General features: G+C 45.6%; 1 protein-coding gene across 2 annotated transcripts in view; it reads right to left on the bottom strand.

The window, feature by feature from the left end:
- The window catches only part of TMEM154 (transmembrane protein 154), a 42,340-nt gene extending 28,118 nt beyond the window's left edge, over window positions 1-14,222 (bottom strand). For both annotated transcript variants that reach the window (XM_059697828.1, XM_059697830.1), the window contains exon 1: window positions 14,067-14,222. In XM_059697828.1, coding sequence (XP_059553811.1) covers window positions 14,067-14,136 — 70 coding nt within the window. In that variant the 5' untranslated portion in view covers window positions 14,137-14,222. The remainder of the gene's footprint in view (window positions 1-14,066) is intronic.
- Between the last annotated feature and the right edge of the window lie 299 nt (window positions 14,223-14,521).

The raw sequence follows: 14,521 nt of genomic DNA, 5'->3' as shown, positions 1-14,521 counted from the left end.
CCCAAGAAAAGAAAATAGGAAAATAAATAGGCCAGCAGGGAAAATGAGGGCTTTCTGATGAAAGGAAATGAAGGAGAAGTGGAAAGAAGGGCAGCAGCTGGTCCTAGGTTGTGTACATTTATTGTTCAGCATGAGAGACAATGCTGGTCACTGCTGGCCATTAGTGGCCTTTTTGAGTGAAAGGGGCCAGAACTTCTCTCTACAATATCCCTCTCACATGTATGTTTTCCATGTTAAACATCATTTACTCAGTAAAATTCTCTAGTGGCTGAATAAATGAGAATCAAGTCTCTCTCTCTTTTCTTTACTCTGCAAGCCTTCATCTCCAGACTTTCCTACGACAACCCTCCTCACAGCTCTCCCTGCCCAAACCCTCACAATAGCCTCAAAGTAATAAACAACAGCCACTGACATTTATCGAGTGCTTAGTATGTGCTAGGCACTAGGATAAACATGCACTACCTAGTTTAATCTTCACAATTTTCTTGTTCACATATTTTAAAATATATTTTTATTAATTTCAGAGAGGAAGGGATAGGGGGAAAGGGAGAGAGAAACATCAGTGATGAGAGATAATCATTGATTGGCTGCCTTCTGCACATCCCCTACTGGGGATTGAGCCTGCAACCCGGGTATGTGCCTTTGATCAGAATTGAACCCGGGATCCTTCAGTCCGCAGGGACAGCGCTCTATCCACTGAGCCAAACCAACTAGGGCTCTTGTTCACATTTTACAGTGTGAAGAAACTGAGTCTTGAATGTCTCGGGCTGGAGTATAACACCGTCATTTATGCTGTAAGTCCCACTGATACGTAGGGTTTTGACTCTGCATTCCCTCAAGCATAGGTGCCCAGTGACAGTGAGGGGCTTAGTCATTGCTCTTCACTTAGTAATTGTGGGAATTTGGACACATTATTTACCCCTTAATGATAATGTCCTAATCTGTGCAACAGGAGTGATCCCCAAGGTCCCATCTATCTCCACATCTTTATGTTGATTCTAAAGCCTCGATCTTGTTTTTCATTAGAATTTTTGAATAGGTGCTGTACACATGGTACTAAGCTCAGCAAGGAAATTTCACTACCACCCTTTCCCCAGTTCATTACCTTCCCCAGAGATAGCCACTGTTTCTGCTGCCTTCCCAAGAAACTCTGTGCCTATACAAGTATCGTTTCTTGTTTTATTAACACAAATGGTAGCAAAAGAAGTTAAATCTTGTTCTGCCTCTTGTTTATTTCACTTAAAATTTGACTCAAAGATTCTTCCATGTCTGCATATAGAAAGCTGTCTTCTGTTACTTGGAAGTATCATAACCTATTCCTATTAATAGAGATTTAGGTCATTTCTTTGTATTTTTAATGATGCTACAACAAACAGGCCTGTACACCCTCCAGTTTACACATTTGCAAGTATTTTCTGCAGTGTATCTCAAGAGTGGGGGCCCCAGAGAAGAGGGTGTTGGATGTAGTGGGAAGGGGAACAGCACCAAACCACTCTTGGTGGTCTGCTCTCACAACTTCTCCAAGACAGCTCTAGCTCAGTCATCATACAAGAGAACTGGCAGAGATGAAGTCAGGAAAAGGCTGGGTAAGCAGGGAGTCTAGGATGGGAAAGAGGGAGAAGTTGTAAACGTTGGGGATCAGCCCCGAGAATTTGTGCCAGAAGCATCAAATGTCCTCAAAGGAGAACAGGAAAGCCAGGTGGGCCATAGAATCAAATCAGTAATCAGGAGGACAAAGGTGAGAGGAAGAAAAGCAGAGGTGGACAAAATCAAGGTGGAAACAAGAGAGAAGCCGAAGTCACATGAGTAGGGATGGGAGTGGAGCTGGCAGAGGGCAGCTGGGGGACTTTTTCCGAAGCATTACAAGCTCCTCCCATGGCCTGTGGGCTAACAGAAACTCTTAACCCAATGGACATGGGACCCTCTGACACTGTGCGGCCTAAGACACCAGGGACCCAGTCTTTACCAAGAAACACTTGTTAAGACCCATTATAGTCAACAGTGACTTCCTACAGGAGCCATCCTATGCTTCTTGGATAGAAGTGACATGTACAACCTTAAGAGCCCAACACCACTGTGGAGGAACCCAGAACTCTCTTTTAGGTAATGAGTTGCAGAATGAACCCTGCAGAAGGTGTAGAGCAATTCCTCTATTGTGTGAGGACTTCCTGGGCATCTCCATGGCATCGTGGAAAAAAGGATTTGGATTCAGAAGAGGAGGCTTAACTGTGTAGGGGACAGGATGTAACGGGAAGAGATTAACCAAAGAACGTACATGCATATATGCATAACCCAGGGATACAGACAATAGTACAGTAGGGTGTTGGGTAGATGAGGAACAATGGAAGGGTAAAAAGGAACATCTGCAATACTTTCAACAATAAAGATAAATGAAGAAGAAGAAGAAGAAGAAGAAGAAGAAGAAGAAGAAGAAGAAGAAGAAGAAGAAGAAGAAGAAGAAGAAGAAGTAGTAGTGGAGGAGGAGGAGGAAGGAGGAGGAGGAGGAGGATTGTGGCTTGAGACAGTGCTGCCCTCTCTAGCTGTGGGGCCTGGGGAGAGCCCCTCACTTCTCCAGCCCTTCCTTTCCTAAAGGCCAAGAAAGGAGGCCTGCTGCTCGGCCTATCCCAAGGTGTTTGAATGAAGAGCAAACATGAAAATGCTGTATAACCCACAAGGTACCACACACATGCCAGGTGTCCGTACATTTGTTATTTCCTCTGTTCTCCACCCATTTCTTTCCCCATCTATAGACCTATCTGTTTATCTGCTTGTTTTCCAGGAGACTAATCTGCCTGATGTAACTTCTACATTTTACTGTTGTATCTTCTTATCTAAGTTTGAACATATTTCAGAGTAAAAGGGGTGGGGCTGGGGAGTAAAAACAGAAGAAGCTGTAGTAGATAAAGATGAAGAGGATCACATGTGAGAATGAAGAGAGAGGCATCAGCAAGCAAAAGTACAGAAAAGAAGAAAAAGCAAGGACAGTGTATTAAGAGCAAATGGGCTGTGAGAGAGTCAGCTGGTGTGGCTATGTACCCTATGTGAGACCTGCCTGTGGAATCATTGGGGGGAGGGGGGCGAGGAGCAGGAATGGGGGCTCAAGGAGGCAGGTTGGCCCTAGCTCTCTCTTCCTTTCAGGTGGCCCGTCATGGCTGTCTTAAATGACCCCAACACAAGCTTTCCCAGGAATTCTCCCTCCCACCATTTCTCTTTCTCTGCTCAGATAATGGAGCATTATGAAGAGATCATGGGAGTGGTCATGTGAATGATGAAACTAAGCTGAAGTATTTCACTTACTTTTAATCCAGACAATAAGCTGCACCGTGTATAGAGTCAGTTACAAATGATTATTGACAATATCCATGCGAACAATCTGGGACTCCTATCTCACACATCTGGTGAGGACCCTGGGGGAATCCTTGTAAGTGGGAAATGGGGGAAATGGGTGAGGGGAGCCTGGCAGCTCTAGCAGCAGAGCGGGCACGTGGCCACCTTTATCACTGCTCTCAGCATCATCACTAAGAGGAAATGACTGCTTCTCAGTGAAGCAAATGACTCACTTCCCTTTTTTTGAAAGTGGAGGACCCTCCTTGTTGTTGGGCCTCTGGGACACCTTCCTGCACGGACCCCAGATGACACTGTCTCTGAAGTGCTCTGTCTTTTCTCTGGTTCACTTGGTCTCAAAACAGTATTAAGTTATTGCTTAGTGTCTGAAATCATCACTCATGTACCATACCTGCTTATTGTCTGTCTCCTCCACTGTTTCACACTACATCTATCACAATACCTGGAACCTGTCTGCTGTGTCGTGGCCATTCATAAACAGTTGTTTAGAAAATGTAAAATAGGCCATATTAGCCTGAGGTAAAAAGTCACACCTCTCACCTTGTTATCAAGAGTCTAACATCCACTTGGCCAATGTGGCTCAGTGGTTGAGCACCGAGGTCACAATTTGATTCCTGATCAGGCCACATGCCTGGGCTGCAGGCTCAATCCCCAGTGTGGGCAGTGCAGGAGACAGCTGATCAATGATGCTCTCTCATCATTGATGGTTCTCTCTCTCTTTCCCTTCAATAAAAATATATTTAAAAAATAAAGGAGTCTGATACCCTCCTCCATCTATCAACCCCCTTCCAGGAAAACACACAGGGTATTCTTTATCATGAAGAGAAATAGGAACCAAAGGTAGTTTTCTCTCAAAAAACTACCTGAATTTTTTAAAGACACTGGGGTGTGAGAGGAATTGTTTAACGCAAAGTTGTGAATCCCTAGTGATGAAACTTCATGTTTCTATTTTTTAGTTTTGTTTATTTATGCTTTTGGCAGGGGATTTAGCGTTCCCCATGGCTCCCACGTATAGAGGCCAAGGGACTTGGTTCTCCTGGGAACCGGATGCTCACTGTGGAGAGAGTGTAGTTTTCATTGGAAGCTCAGTTGTACTGCGTAGTTGACAGTTTTTATTAAATGAAAACATTCGCTTGATATGCTTTTCCTGACATACTCACTTGAAGAAGACAGCGTCAGAATAAACAGCTGGTTTAACAGATGCAAAGCAAAAGCATTCACGGAACGTTAATGGCAGATTTTACATATTGAAGGGTAGTTTAGGTAGAGCAGTGCTGATGTTTTGTACACCCTTTCACGTCAGCCATCGGCAATGAAAATTCCTTATATTGAAAGACTGTTAAAAAAATTTTTTTTTTTTTTGCTTATTTTGAGGAGGGTCATCTGGTAAGATGCTTTCATGCAGTCATCTGCTCTGGGAATCGGCTTGTGAAGCCAGATTGTATTTTTACCTCATTGCCTTAAGAAATACACACCCGCATTTGCAATTTATTATCAGACTAGATCGTGCACAGGTACGGTCCCTAGGCCTAGCCTGTGATCAGGGCCATCTTCCCCAGCTGCCGGCAGCCGGCCCTGCCCACCACAGCCACCCACCCCAGTTCCCCACTCACCATCCAGCGATGGGAGCCTGATGGCCGTGGAGGGACTGAGAGGTCAGTCATTCCTGCCCGCTCGCCAGCCCCACCCCTGCCACCCGTCACCCTCTGTGTGTGGGGCGACTGGCAAGGCGGGGACCTTGGTCTGGTGCCACCCGCATCCCCTGCCACCCACCCCGGTTCCCCGTTCACAACTGGTGGTGTTCAGAGCCTGCTGGCCGGGGGGGAGGGACCGAGAACACCTCATAGTGACTCGCCCAGCGGTCCTTCTGCCGTTATGGTCGCTGGGCTTTTATTATATAGGATTAAAACACGAGGCCCTGATATCTCTTTCTATTTTATTTTGATGTTTTTTTTAGAGAAAGTTTGCTCATATCTAATCAGACTTTTCAAGACCTCAGGCTGTCTCTAGTTTGAAGTTAACCATCTGGGGAAGCTGGGTTTTTCACCATCCAAGTACATTTTTGTGCACTGCAATCCTATTCTGGCCTGTAGTGACTAGAAAATTAAAGGAATGTATGTATTTTTAAATATATTTGTATTGATTTCAGAGAGGAAGAGAGAGAGAGATAGAAACATCTAGGATGAGAGGGAATCATTGATTGGTTGCCTCCAGCATGCCCTCTACTGGGATTCGAGCTGCAAGCCAGACATGTGCCCTGACAGGGAATCAGACAGTGACCTCCTGGTTCATAGCTGATGCTCAACCACTGAGAAACACCAGCTGGGCCAGGAATGTATGCATTTTATATATATAATTTATTTCAGAATGGAAGGGAGAGGGAAGAGAGAGACGGAAACATCAATGATGAGAGAGAATCATTGATTGGCTGCCTCTTGCACACCCACGGGGAGATCGAGCCCACAACCCAGGCATGTGCCCTTGACCTGGAATCAAACCCCAGGACCCTTCAGTCTGCAGGCCAACACTCTATCCACTGAACCAAACCAGCTAGGGCAGGAATGTATGTATTTTTATGGGACAGGATACAGACACACTTTTAACATTTAAAACTTCTTCCTACCATCAGTGGGATAGTAGACACAAAGTGCTTTACAAATGAAAGGATCAAGGATTATGAAAGGAAATTATTATCATTACTAACCTGAATAGGTTTCTGTTGTTTATTATATTTCCCTCTCTCTCAATTTCAAAATTACCATTTAAAAGAGTAACTTAATAACCTATGTTCCTCGCCAAGCCCTACCCCTCTACCTGCTGCCTAGGCCAGCCTCCCTCTGAGTGGGGCAGGGAGAAACACAGCCCATGGGAAAAAGTGGCTGGGCTCTTGTGTGGGTCACCTCGGCCCTCCGTCCTGGCATGGCACCAGCACAAGCTCAGCGTTGCCAGAGAGGCAACTGCAAGACAGAAACAAACCACAAAATAAGTGGTAGATGTATCTTTGTGATAAATCAGAGAACAGGAAAGCAGGGAAAGGAGATGTGGCTACTGATGTAGCTTCACCGTGAGCTACAGGAAGAATGAGGAGAGGGTGCAACCAAAAGTTCCCTGTCACCCACCTATGGTGGGGCAGAGAGCAAGAGTCTATTTATTGTGTGAAGGTTTCTTGGGGAGTCAGGGAGGAAGCAAGTGCCTGAGGTGTCTGAGGGGAGCAAAATAGTGGGTGAGATTTTCTAGGATCGGCAATGCCCTTCAACAGGTCTCCAAAGCTGGTTTGCTGCTGATCCTATTTCATCTTGAAAGAGAATCAATCCTGCCCTGCCATCCCAAGTAGCCAATGCACCTCAAGTAGTCAGAATTTTTAGTATTACAGCTTGAGTAACTGATGTTGTGCTATTCTCACTCTCTTATTAACCTCTTTTCAATATTTATCAGTGTATTTATTTTGTTTTCATTTAGTTTTAATGCAGGGGTCCTCAAACTTTTTAAACAGGGGGCCAGTTCACTGTCCCTCAGACCATTGGAGGACCAGACTATAGTTTAAAAAAAAAACTATGAACAAATTCCTATGCACACTGCACATATCTTATTTTGAAGTAAAAAAACAAAATGGGAACAAATACAATATTTGTATTTGCATGTGGCCCGCGGGCCGTAGTTTGAGGACCCCTGTTTTAATGGGATGAATCACATGGATAAATTCTCTACCGGTGGTCCATTCTTGGATTCCTGCTCTTATTCTACTTACTCATTGATAGTTTCTTTCTTTTTTTCCAGAGATGGTTTCTTGTTATTTCCATGATTAATCTAGGACTCAGCCTAAATATTCTTCTAAAGTTTGTTAGTTGGCAACATAGCCAAGATGGTGTTGTAGGACCCAAGGAAGAGGAGAGTTTCAATAATTGGTTAATTATGCTAAGTGCCACCGAGAAAAATGTAAATTAAGGACGGAAATGGGTCCTGTGGATTAAGCTATTAAGGGGCAGTGGTACCCCAGATAAAGCAAGTGCTGTGGTTGACATAGTAGCCAGATTGCAATGGGCCAAGGAATGAATGGCAAGTGAGGAAATGAAAATGTCTTTCAAGGAGATTGGGGAAATCTCTGGAAAGAAACGATGGAGGGGAGCGAGATGGGGACATGGGAGTGCTGGGAAAGAACGCAACAGGCTCTCGCATTATTTTTCATTGTGAATGTATACCAATCGAAAAGAATAGAGAAAAATGAAACGGATAACACGGCATTATATTAAATATTTCCACATTGACTAGAGTGGTTGGCAAACTTTTTCTTAAAGGGTCACAGAATAAGTATTTTAGATCTTGAGGCCAAGAGGCCAAATACAGGCAATTATGTAATTTCTTAAAAGATAATTATTTAAAAATAAAAAAAATCATCCTTAGCTCAAAGGTCAGTTGCTACTTTTTATTATCTTGAGGTTACTGTGGAGTTGGTTGAGACAGGGAGAGCTGTGAGGAAGGTTGCCACAGGACTGCCCAGAGATGGAGGCTTGAAGATTAAAGAAAAACACAAAAGGGGTAGGAGATGGAGGGAGGGAGAGAGAGAGAAAGGGAAAGAGGGAGAAAAAATAAGCAACTGCAGTGATTTCAGTAAAGTTCAAACTCCAAGTCAGGCTGATCCACCGTCATCCATCATCCTGACACTGTGGGCCTGGCTCCTCCTCTGGTTTTGAATTTGGTTTTGTCTGCTTCTTTCTCTTTGGCAATCACTTTGGTCTCCTTGATTACCTGCTTCTGATTAGTGACTTGGCTCCACTGCTAACTCTGGTTTGCACTTTTAATAAGGTTTGGGCACCACCTTCTGTGACTCCAGAGGCCTGCCCCTCCCTATCCCAAGCTGAGGTTTAAGTCTGAGGTCTAAGTACCAGCCCTCCTCAAGCCCAGCAATCCCTGTCTGAGTTTCTTTCAAACTCTATTTTGTGGTAACAGGGCAGGTGTTGTATTGGTTAGCATTTACAGTAGCTTGGTGATAGGATCAGAAAATTTGGGGTTCTGCTACATAGGGTGAGTCACCTTCTGTGTGCCAGGTTCTGTCCTCAGTGGCCCCAAGATTTCCATCATGAATAGGAGTTGACAGATACAAGCAACAAGAATACCAGTAGGTCTACAAAATCTTCAGATAAAAGTTATCAAATAATAATATCCTATATAATAAAAGAGAAACATGCAAATTAACCATCCCTCCGCTATGCTCAAGCCACGCCCACCAGCCCATCAGAGTATGCAAATTAACCCAACTAAGATGGCAGCCACGGAGCTGGAGTGAGCAGGAGGCTTGGGTTGCCCCTGGTGATGGAGGAAGCCAAGCTTCCCGACTGCCCTGGCCGGCTCTGGGCTATGCTCAAGGCTACAAAGTTTCAATTATAGAAGATAAATAAATTCCAGAAAAAGAATAAAAGGAGAGGCTGGGAGCTTGGGTCACCAGGGGATGTGGCCAGGCTGAAAACGGCCCTCAGCCCCTCACCCAGGCTGGCCAGGCACCCCAGCGGGACCCCCACCCTGATCCGGGACACCCTTCAGGGCAAACCAGCCAGCCCCCACCTGTGCACCAGGCCTCTATCCTATATAGTAAAAGGGTAATATGCAAACTGACCCTAACAGCAGAAAGACTGGGAATGACTGGTCACTATGACACACACTGACCACCAGGGGGCAGATGCTCAATGCAGGAGCTGCCCTCTGGTGGTCAGTGCGCTCTCACATGGGGGAGCTCTGCTCAGCCACAAGCCAGGCTGATGGCTGCCAGTACAGCGGAGGTGGTGGGAGCCTCTCCTGCCTCCTCAGCAGCGCTAAGGTTGTCTGACTGCAGCTTAGGTCTGCTCCTCGCTGGCAAGTGGACATCCCCTGAGGGCTGCGGGCTGCCAGAGGGATGTCTGATTGCCAGCTTAGGCCCAATCCCCTGGGGAGCAGGCTTAAGCCAGCAGGTGGACATCCCCTGAGGGGTCCCAGACTGCGAGAGGACACAGGCCTGGCTGAAGAACCCCCCGCCCCCAAGTGCAAAAATTTTTGTGCACTGGGCCTCTAGTGTTTAAAATAAAGACAAAACAATGAAGGGAAAATATCACATGATCTCACTCATTCATGGATAATAGAGACTATTATAAACTTTTGAACAATAATAGATACAGAGGCAGAGCTGCCTCAAACAGATTGTCAAACTGCAGCGGGAAGGCTGGGGAGGGTGGGGGGGCAGGAGGGAGGGGGGCAAGAGATCAACCGAAGGACTTGTATGCATGCATATAAGCATAACCAATGGACATAAGACACTGGGGGGTAGGGGAGGCCAGGGGATTGTCAAGGGCGGGGGGGGGGGGGGGAAAGGACACATATGTAATACCCTTTGTAATACTTTAAGCAATAAAAACAAATAAATAAATAAAAAAATAAAACATTATTTCAAAAATAAATAAATAAATAAATAATTAAAAAAATAAAATAAAGACATAAAAGAAGAAACAAATAACACAAGAAAATAATAAAACCAAGACACAATATATATAATCCTATCTAATAAAGAGGTAATATGCAAATTGACCATCACTCCAACACACAAGATGGCCGCCCCCATGTGGACACAAGATGGCCACCACAAGTTGGCTGGCAGGGGAGGGCAGTTGGGGGGACCCAGGCCTGCAGGGGAGAACAGTTTGGGGGGATCCAGGCCTGCAGGGGAGGACAGTTGGGGGAGACCAAGCCAGCAGGGGAGGGCAGTTAGGGGCAATCAAGCTGGCAGGGGAGTGTTTATTGGGTGATCAGGCTGGCAGGCAGAAGCATTTAGGGGCAATCAGGCAGGCAGATGAGCGGTTGGGAGCCAACAGTCCTGGATTGTGAGAGGGACACCTCCCCCCCCCCCCCCCCCCCCCCCGCGCGCATGAATTTCATGCACTGGGCCTCTAGTATATTATAATATATCTATAATATAGATGAAAAATTTTCTAGAAATAAAAATATGATAGCTGAAATTAAAAGCCCAATGGATGTGGTAAGCTGTAAGACAGACTAGGTGAGGGCACTAATCTGCCCTCCCACCAGCGGTTCAGAGTTCCTGTTTCTCCACATTTTGCCAACAGTTGAGGGTGGTGCAAACTATACAAACTACACACAAATAGGCAAATTGCAGGCTGCATTGTTTCTTTATAGAATTGGGCTCATCCCAGCCAAGATTCTGCCCTCTTCTGATTTCCTGGGTCATCCTTTTAGACACAGAGGGACTTTAAGCCTCAGCAAATCCCTCTCTGCTTATGTGTGTGTGTTTGGTCCTTGGGGTCAGCTCTCTCCCACAACAAGGCTGGGCTTTTCCTCCCTGGCTCCCACACCCTGAAGCCTCTTACCCAGTGAGTTCAACATTAGCCTACCTGCTTCTGGTGTTAACTATGCTAATCCCCAGATTCTGTTTTGTTCACTCTATACCTTTCAGCCTCTCCCTTCCCCCTATCCAGGCCAAAGTTTAACCCAACTCTCACCACTCCTTTTCCTGTCAGCCAGTCTCTGACCACACCACATACAGCTTCTTTATTAACATGTGGTAAGTGACCTTAGCGCCCAGCCAAGAGTTTATGTGTCTACCTACGGTTGGGAAGCCACCAGAGACATATTTTTCCAAACCTGAAACTAGACACGTAGCCTGAAAACCCAGAGGCAATATAGTATAAGGTTAGAGCATAGACTCCTGAAGCTGAATCTTACTTAGATCTACTGCTTCGCTGTGTGACCTTGGGCCAATCATTTAACCTCTCTGTGCTTCAGTTTTCTCATATGTAAAACAGGGATACTAGTACCCATTGCCTAAGGCTGTTAGGGGAACTAAATGAATTAGCTCATGGACAGTGTCTGAACAGTGCCTGGCATGTAATGAGCACTGTGTATGTTCCCTCTCATCACTATAAGTGCTTCACTGGGACTGTCCCAGACAATCGCAGGTGGCAGTCACATTCATTGAAATGAGGACAGTGACAGAAAGTGCCACTTCATTTATGCAACTGGTATGTTCTCCTGTTCTTTATCTCCCTCTGAAGGTTCATTAGTCAGTAATTACATGGTTCTTACTCTTCTGAATCAGCCCAGACTATCTCCCAGCCCTCTCTGTCCAATCCGGTGTTTGACTCTGGCCACCCGAACAGTTGCAGCCACCTTGTTTCTGCCTTCTGCCCTTGACTTTCTTTCTACAAACCATCCTGCTTGCAGCAGCTAATAAATCCCGGGCCTTTGGTATCTGACAAGTTGCTTTTAGCTTGTGGATAGTGTTAGGCTGACACTGACAGGGCTCAGGGTAAGGAATGAGGTAGACATGTCTCCTTTCACTCCGGAGGCAGAATGTCACCTTGAGTCTGAACTTTCTTAGCATCTGACACTGGTCAAGATACCTGGGCCCAGAGCTTTCCTTTAACTATGCTCTTCTGTTTGGTCAAAATTGCAGAAAAGCTGTTTTCCCATTTCTCTCCTGGTGACTTCTAAGTGGATTACTCACTGGGATAGTAATCAATTCTTCATCAGGCTCTCAATCTACATAAAGAGAAGGATGCTGACTCAGAGGTAATGAGGAAGGCCTCAAGGAATTGCCTGATTGTGGTTACTAAAGGCCTCATTTGAGATATATCCCTCAATACGCTTGCAAGGGAAAGTCGGGCTGTTCAGGAGATTGGATTCTCCCACCAGACAGTTCCAAGGTAATTTTTGAAGAACCCAAGGAAATACAAGTGTGACACCTATAAACCAACTCACATCCTCAAGTCTTAGGCACCATCAGATCAAAAGGATATACATTAATTAATTTTAAAATATATATTCATTTAGAGTAGTCTTTTCCTTGACTAATCTCAAAGTAATACCCTTTGATTAAACATGCATTTTGCAAGTGGCATTTTTGTATTTTCAGACCTGGGGAATCCAGGAAGGGCCCAATAAATGTGTTGGATTAGCTAGATAAACCCTGTGCTCAACTACAATGCAGATTATCATCTGTGATTTAAATGCAGCCTTTTGTCTTTGACTTCTGACATGCCAACACTACCTGTCAACACTACAGCTCAGTGTGACTAGAGGGGTGTGGCTAGGGAGTGGGAGGACACATGGAAGAAGGTGCCACTGGGAAGGAGATTGGTGTGAGTCCAAGGAGCATAAACGAGGAGCCACTGGAGGTCTTTAAGTGGAAGAGTCACATGATCAGGTAGGGCCTCAGAAAGAGAAGTTTTAAGGATTGAGTCTCCAGATTGTTCTTCTGCATCTCCCCAATTGCAAATACTTCTATTCATTTTTAAGAAGCTCAAGAAAATCCTCAGGCAAGGTTAATATTAGTAATATCTCAGGGGGGTGTTTGTGGTAGTCATAAGGGTTACAAGAGGTGGAAATGGGATGGCGAGGCTCCACTTCCTTGGGTGTGCTGAGGGATGCCCTGAGGAGAAGGGAGTCTAGCTCAGTGGTCTTGGCAGGGGGTGTGGTTGGCCCCCTGGAGTCCAAGTCAGAAAGTCTGACCAGTGGGGATTCAGACGCCACAAATTCCTCCGCCTCACTTTCTTCCCCTGGACCCCCAGTGCAGCTCGAGCTGCATAATCTTTGGGCTCCCTTCCAGCTCCAAAACTTTGTGCATGAAACATTGTCCCCCAAACTTACTTTAAACGCTAACCTCAATTTCAACCAAACACCTTTTCAGTTGGAATGGTTTGCCTTTCACCTTTCATTTCCCACCTCAAAGCCTGGAGGGACCATGTGCAGAGCACTCACAGGCAAAGAGAAATTGGAGGGATGGGGGTGGTTGCATGCTGACTGCTAATCTCCGGGAAGTTGTCACATCTGTTAGATCATCAGTGCCTAATGCCCCATCCTATTTAAAGAACTGCAGCTTGAGAACTTGCCTGTTGCTTGAAGTTCTGCCCTACACCAGAAGCAGGTAGCATGCCCTGAAGAAACCATGGGCAGCAAGTTTATTTACCCAAGGGCGAGTCAACACAACCGTAAGAGGCATTTGAGGGTGACCATGCTTGCTCTAACTGCCAAGGGTATCCAATAGCTGCTCTTAGCTCAAAAGAACTAGATTTAACATTTTGCCTTTTTCAGTAGCATTGATTTGCAATTATTATCATATCACTTTTTTAAGCAAAGCATCAATAACAATCAACTCAAAGACATAGTCCCCCAAAGTAGCAAGATCAAAGAAAAACAAATGAAAGACCTTTCTTGAAAAGTTAAGAGTGGATGCCTGGGAACCCTCAGATAATTTCCTGTTTGCATTTTTCTAAACGTATGCTTTTCTGTAGTATACTTTCCAGCAGTAAATCTCCACACCACAGTTTTTCGAGGAGTGTTTGGAACCAGCAGACTTCTCAGCCCACACTATTAAAATCAAATGTATTATTATTTCTCCGTTTCAGCTGAATGAAACGTTCTTTTCCATGAACTGCCAAAGACTTTATGGTTTTCTTAATATGCCCATTAAAGCTGGTAAATTACAGGGACCTGCATATCTTAGAAGAAAAAAAGATTGCAGGGAGGTCACGCGATCGAGCTAGAGCGCGATTTCATAGCTGCAGGGAAAGGCAAGTTCACCCTCCCCCCTCACCACCGTAAAAAGACAGTTCGAATTTCCTCCACTTCTTTCACAAAAAAAGGATTACACTTTCTGGGTGTTAGCCTCCCTGGCAGAGTTCTAGAGCCTGGGGCACCGAACAAGGCTTCATTATCCTCCTCCTGCAGTGGAGGTAGCTTACCCTGAGCCCGGCCAGTGAGGAAGAGTGCGATTGTCAGGGCACAGAGGAGGGCAGCACGGGGAGCCTTCATGTCAGATGGCCTGGGCGCTCCCTCCCGCACGATGCTGCGCTGGCTTCAGCCTCCCTGAAACGTGAACATTTCCTGTTTCCTGCTTGTTTGGGTAGGTGCTAACTTGAAGGAGAAGTGTTTGCCTGTTTTTTTAGGAAGTGATGTAATTCTGCAGGAGCCTGTCAGACCAGCAAGGATTGCAAAAGAGAAGTTGCTCTTCAATTGCTGATGCAGTTAGCACGCCTCCCAAGCCCTTTGCAGCCCCGGCCCAGCCGTGGGTCTCTGATTTTGGAAATTGTCCCCGTGGAAATGGTGTCGGTGCTCAGGTGTCATTTGGAATCTGAGTCGGGGCGGGGGCGGGGGGGGGGCGGGGCGGTCCTGAACCACATGCATTCTTGATTTGTGA

Source organism: Myotis daubentonii, chromosome 5 (assembly GCF_963259705.1).
Source record: "Myotis daubentonii chromosome 5, mMyoDau2.1, whole genome shotgun sequence".
NCBI lineage: Eukaryota > Metazoa > Chordata > Mammalia > Chiroptera > Vespertilionidae > Myotis > Myotis daubentonii.
The sequence above is the reverse complement of the archived record's forward strand: the minus strand, read 5'-3'. Positions and strand labels throughout refer to the sequence as shown.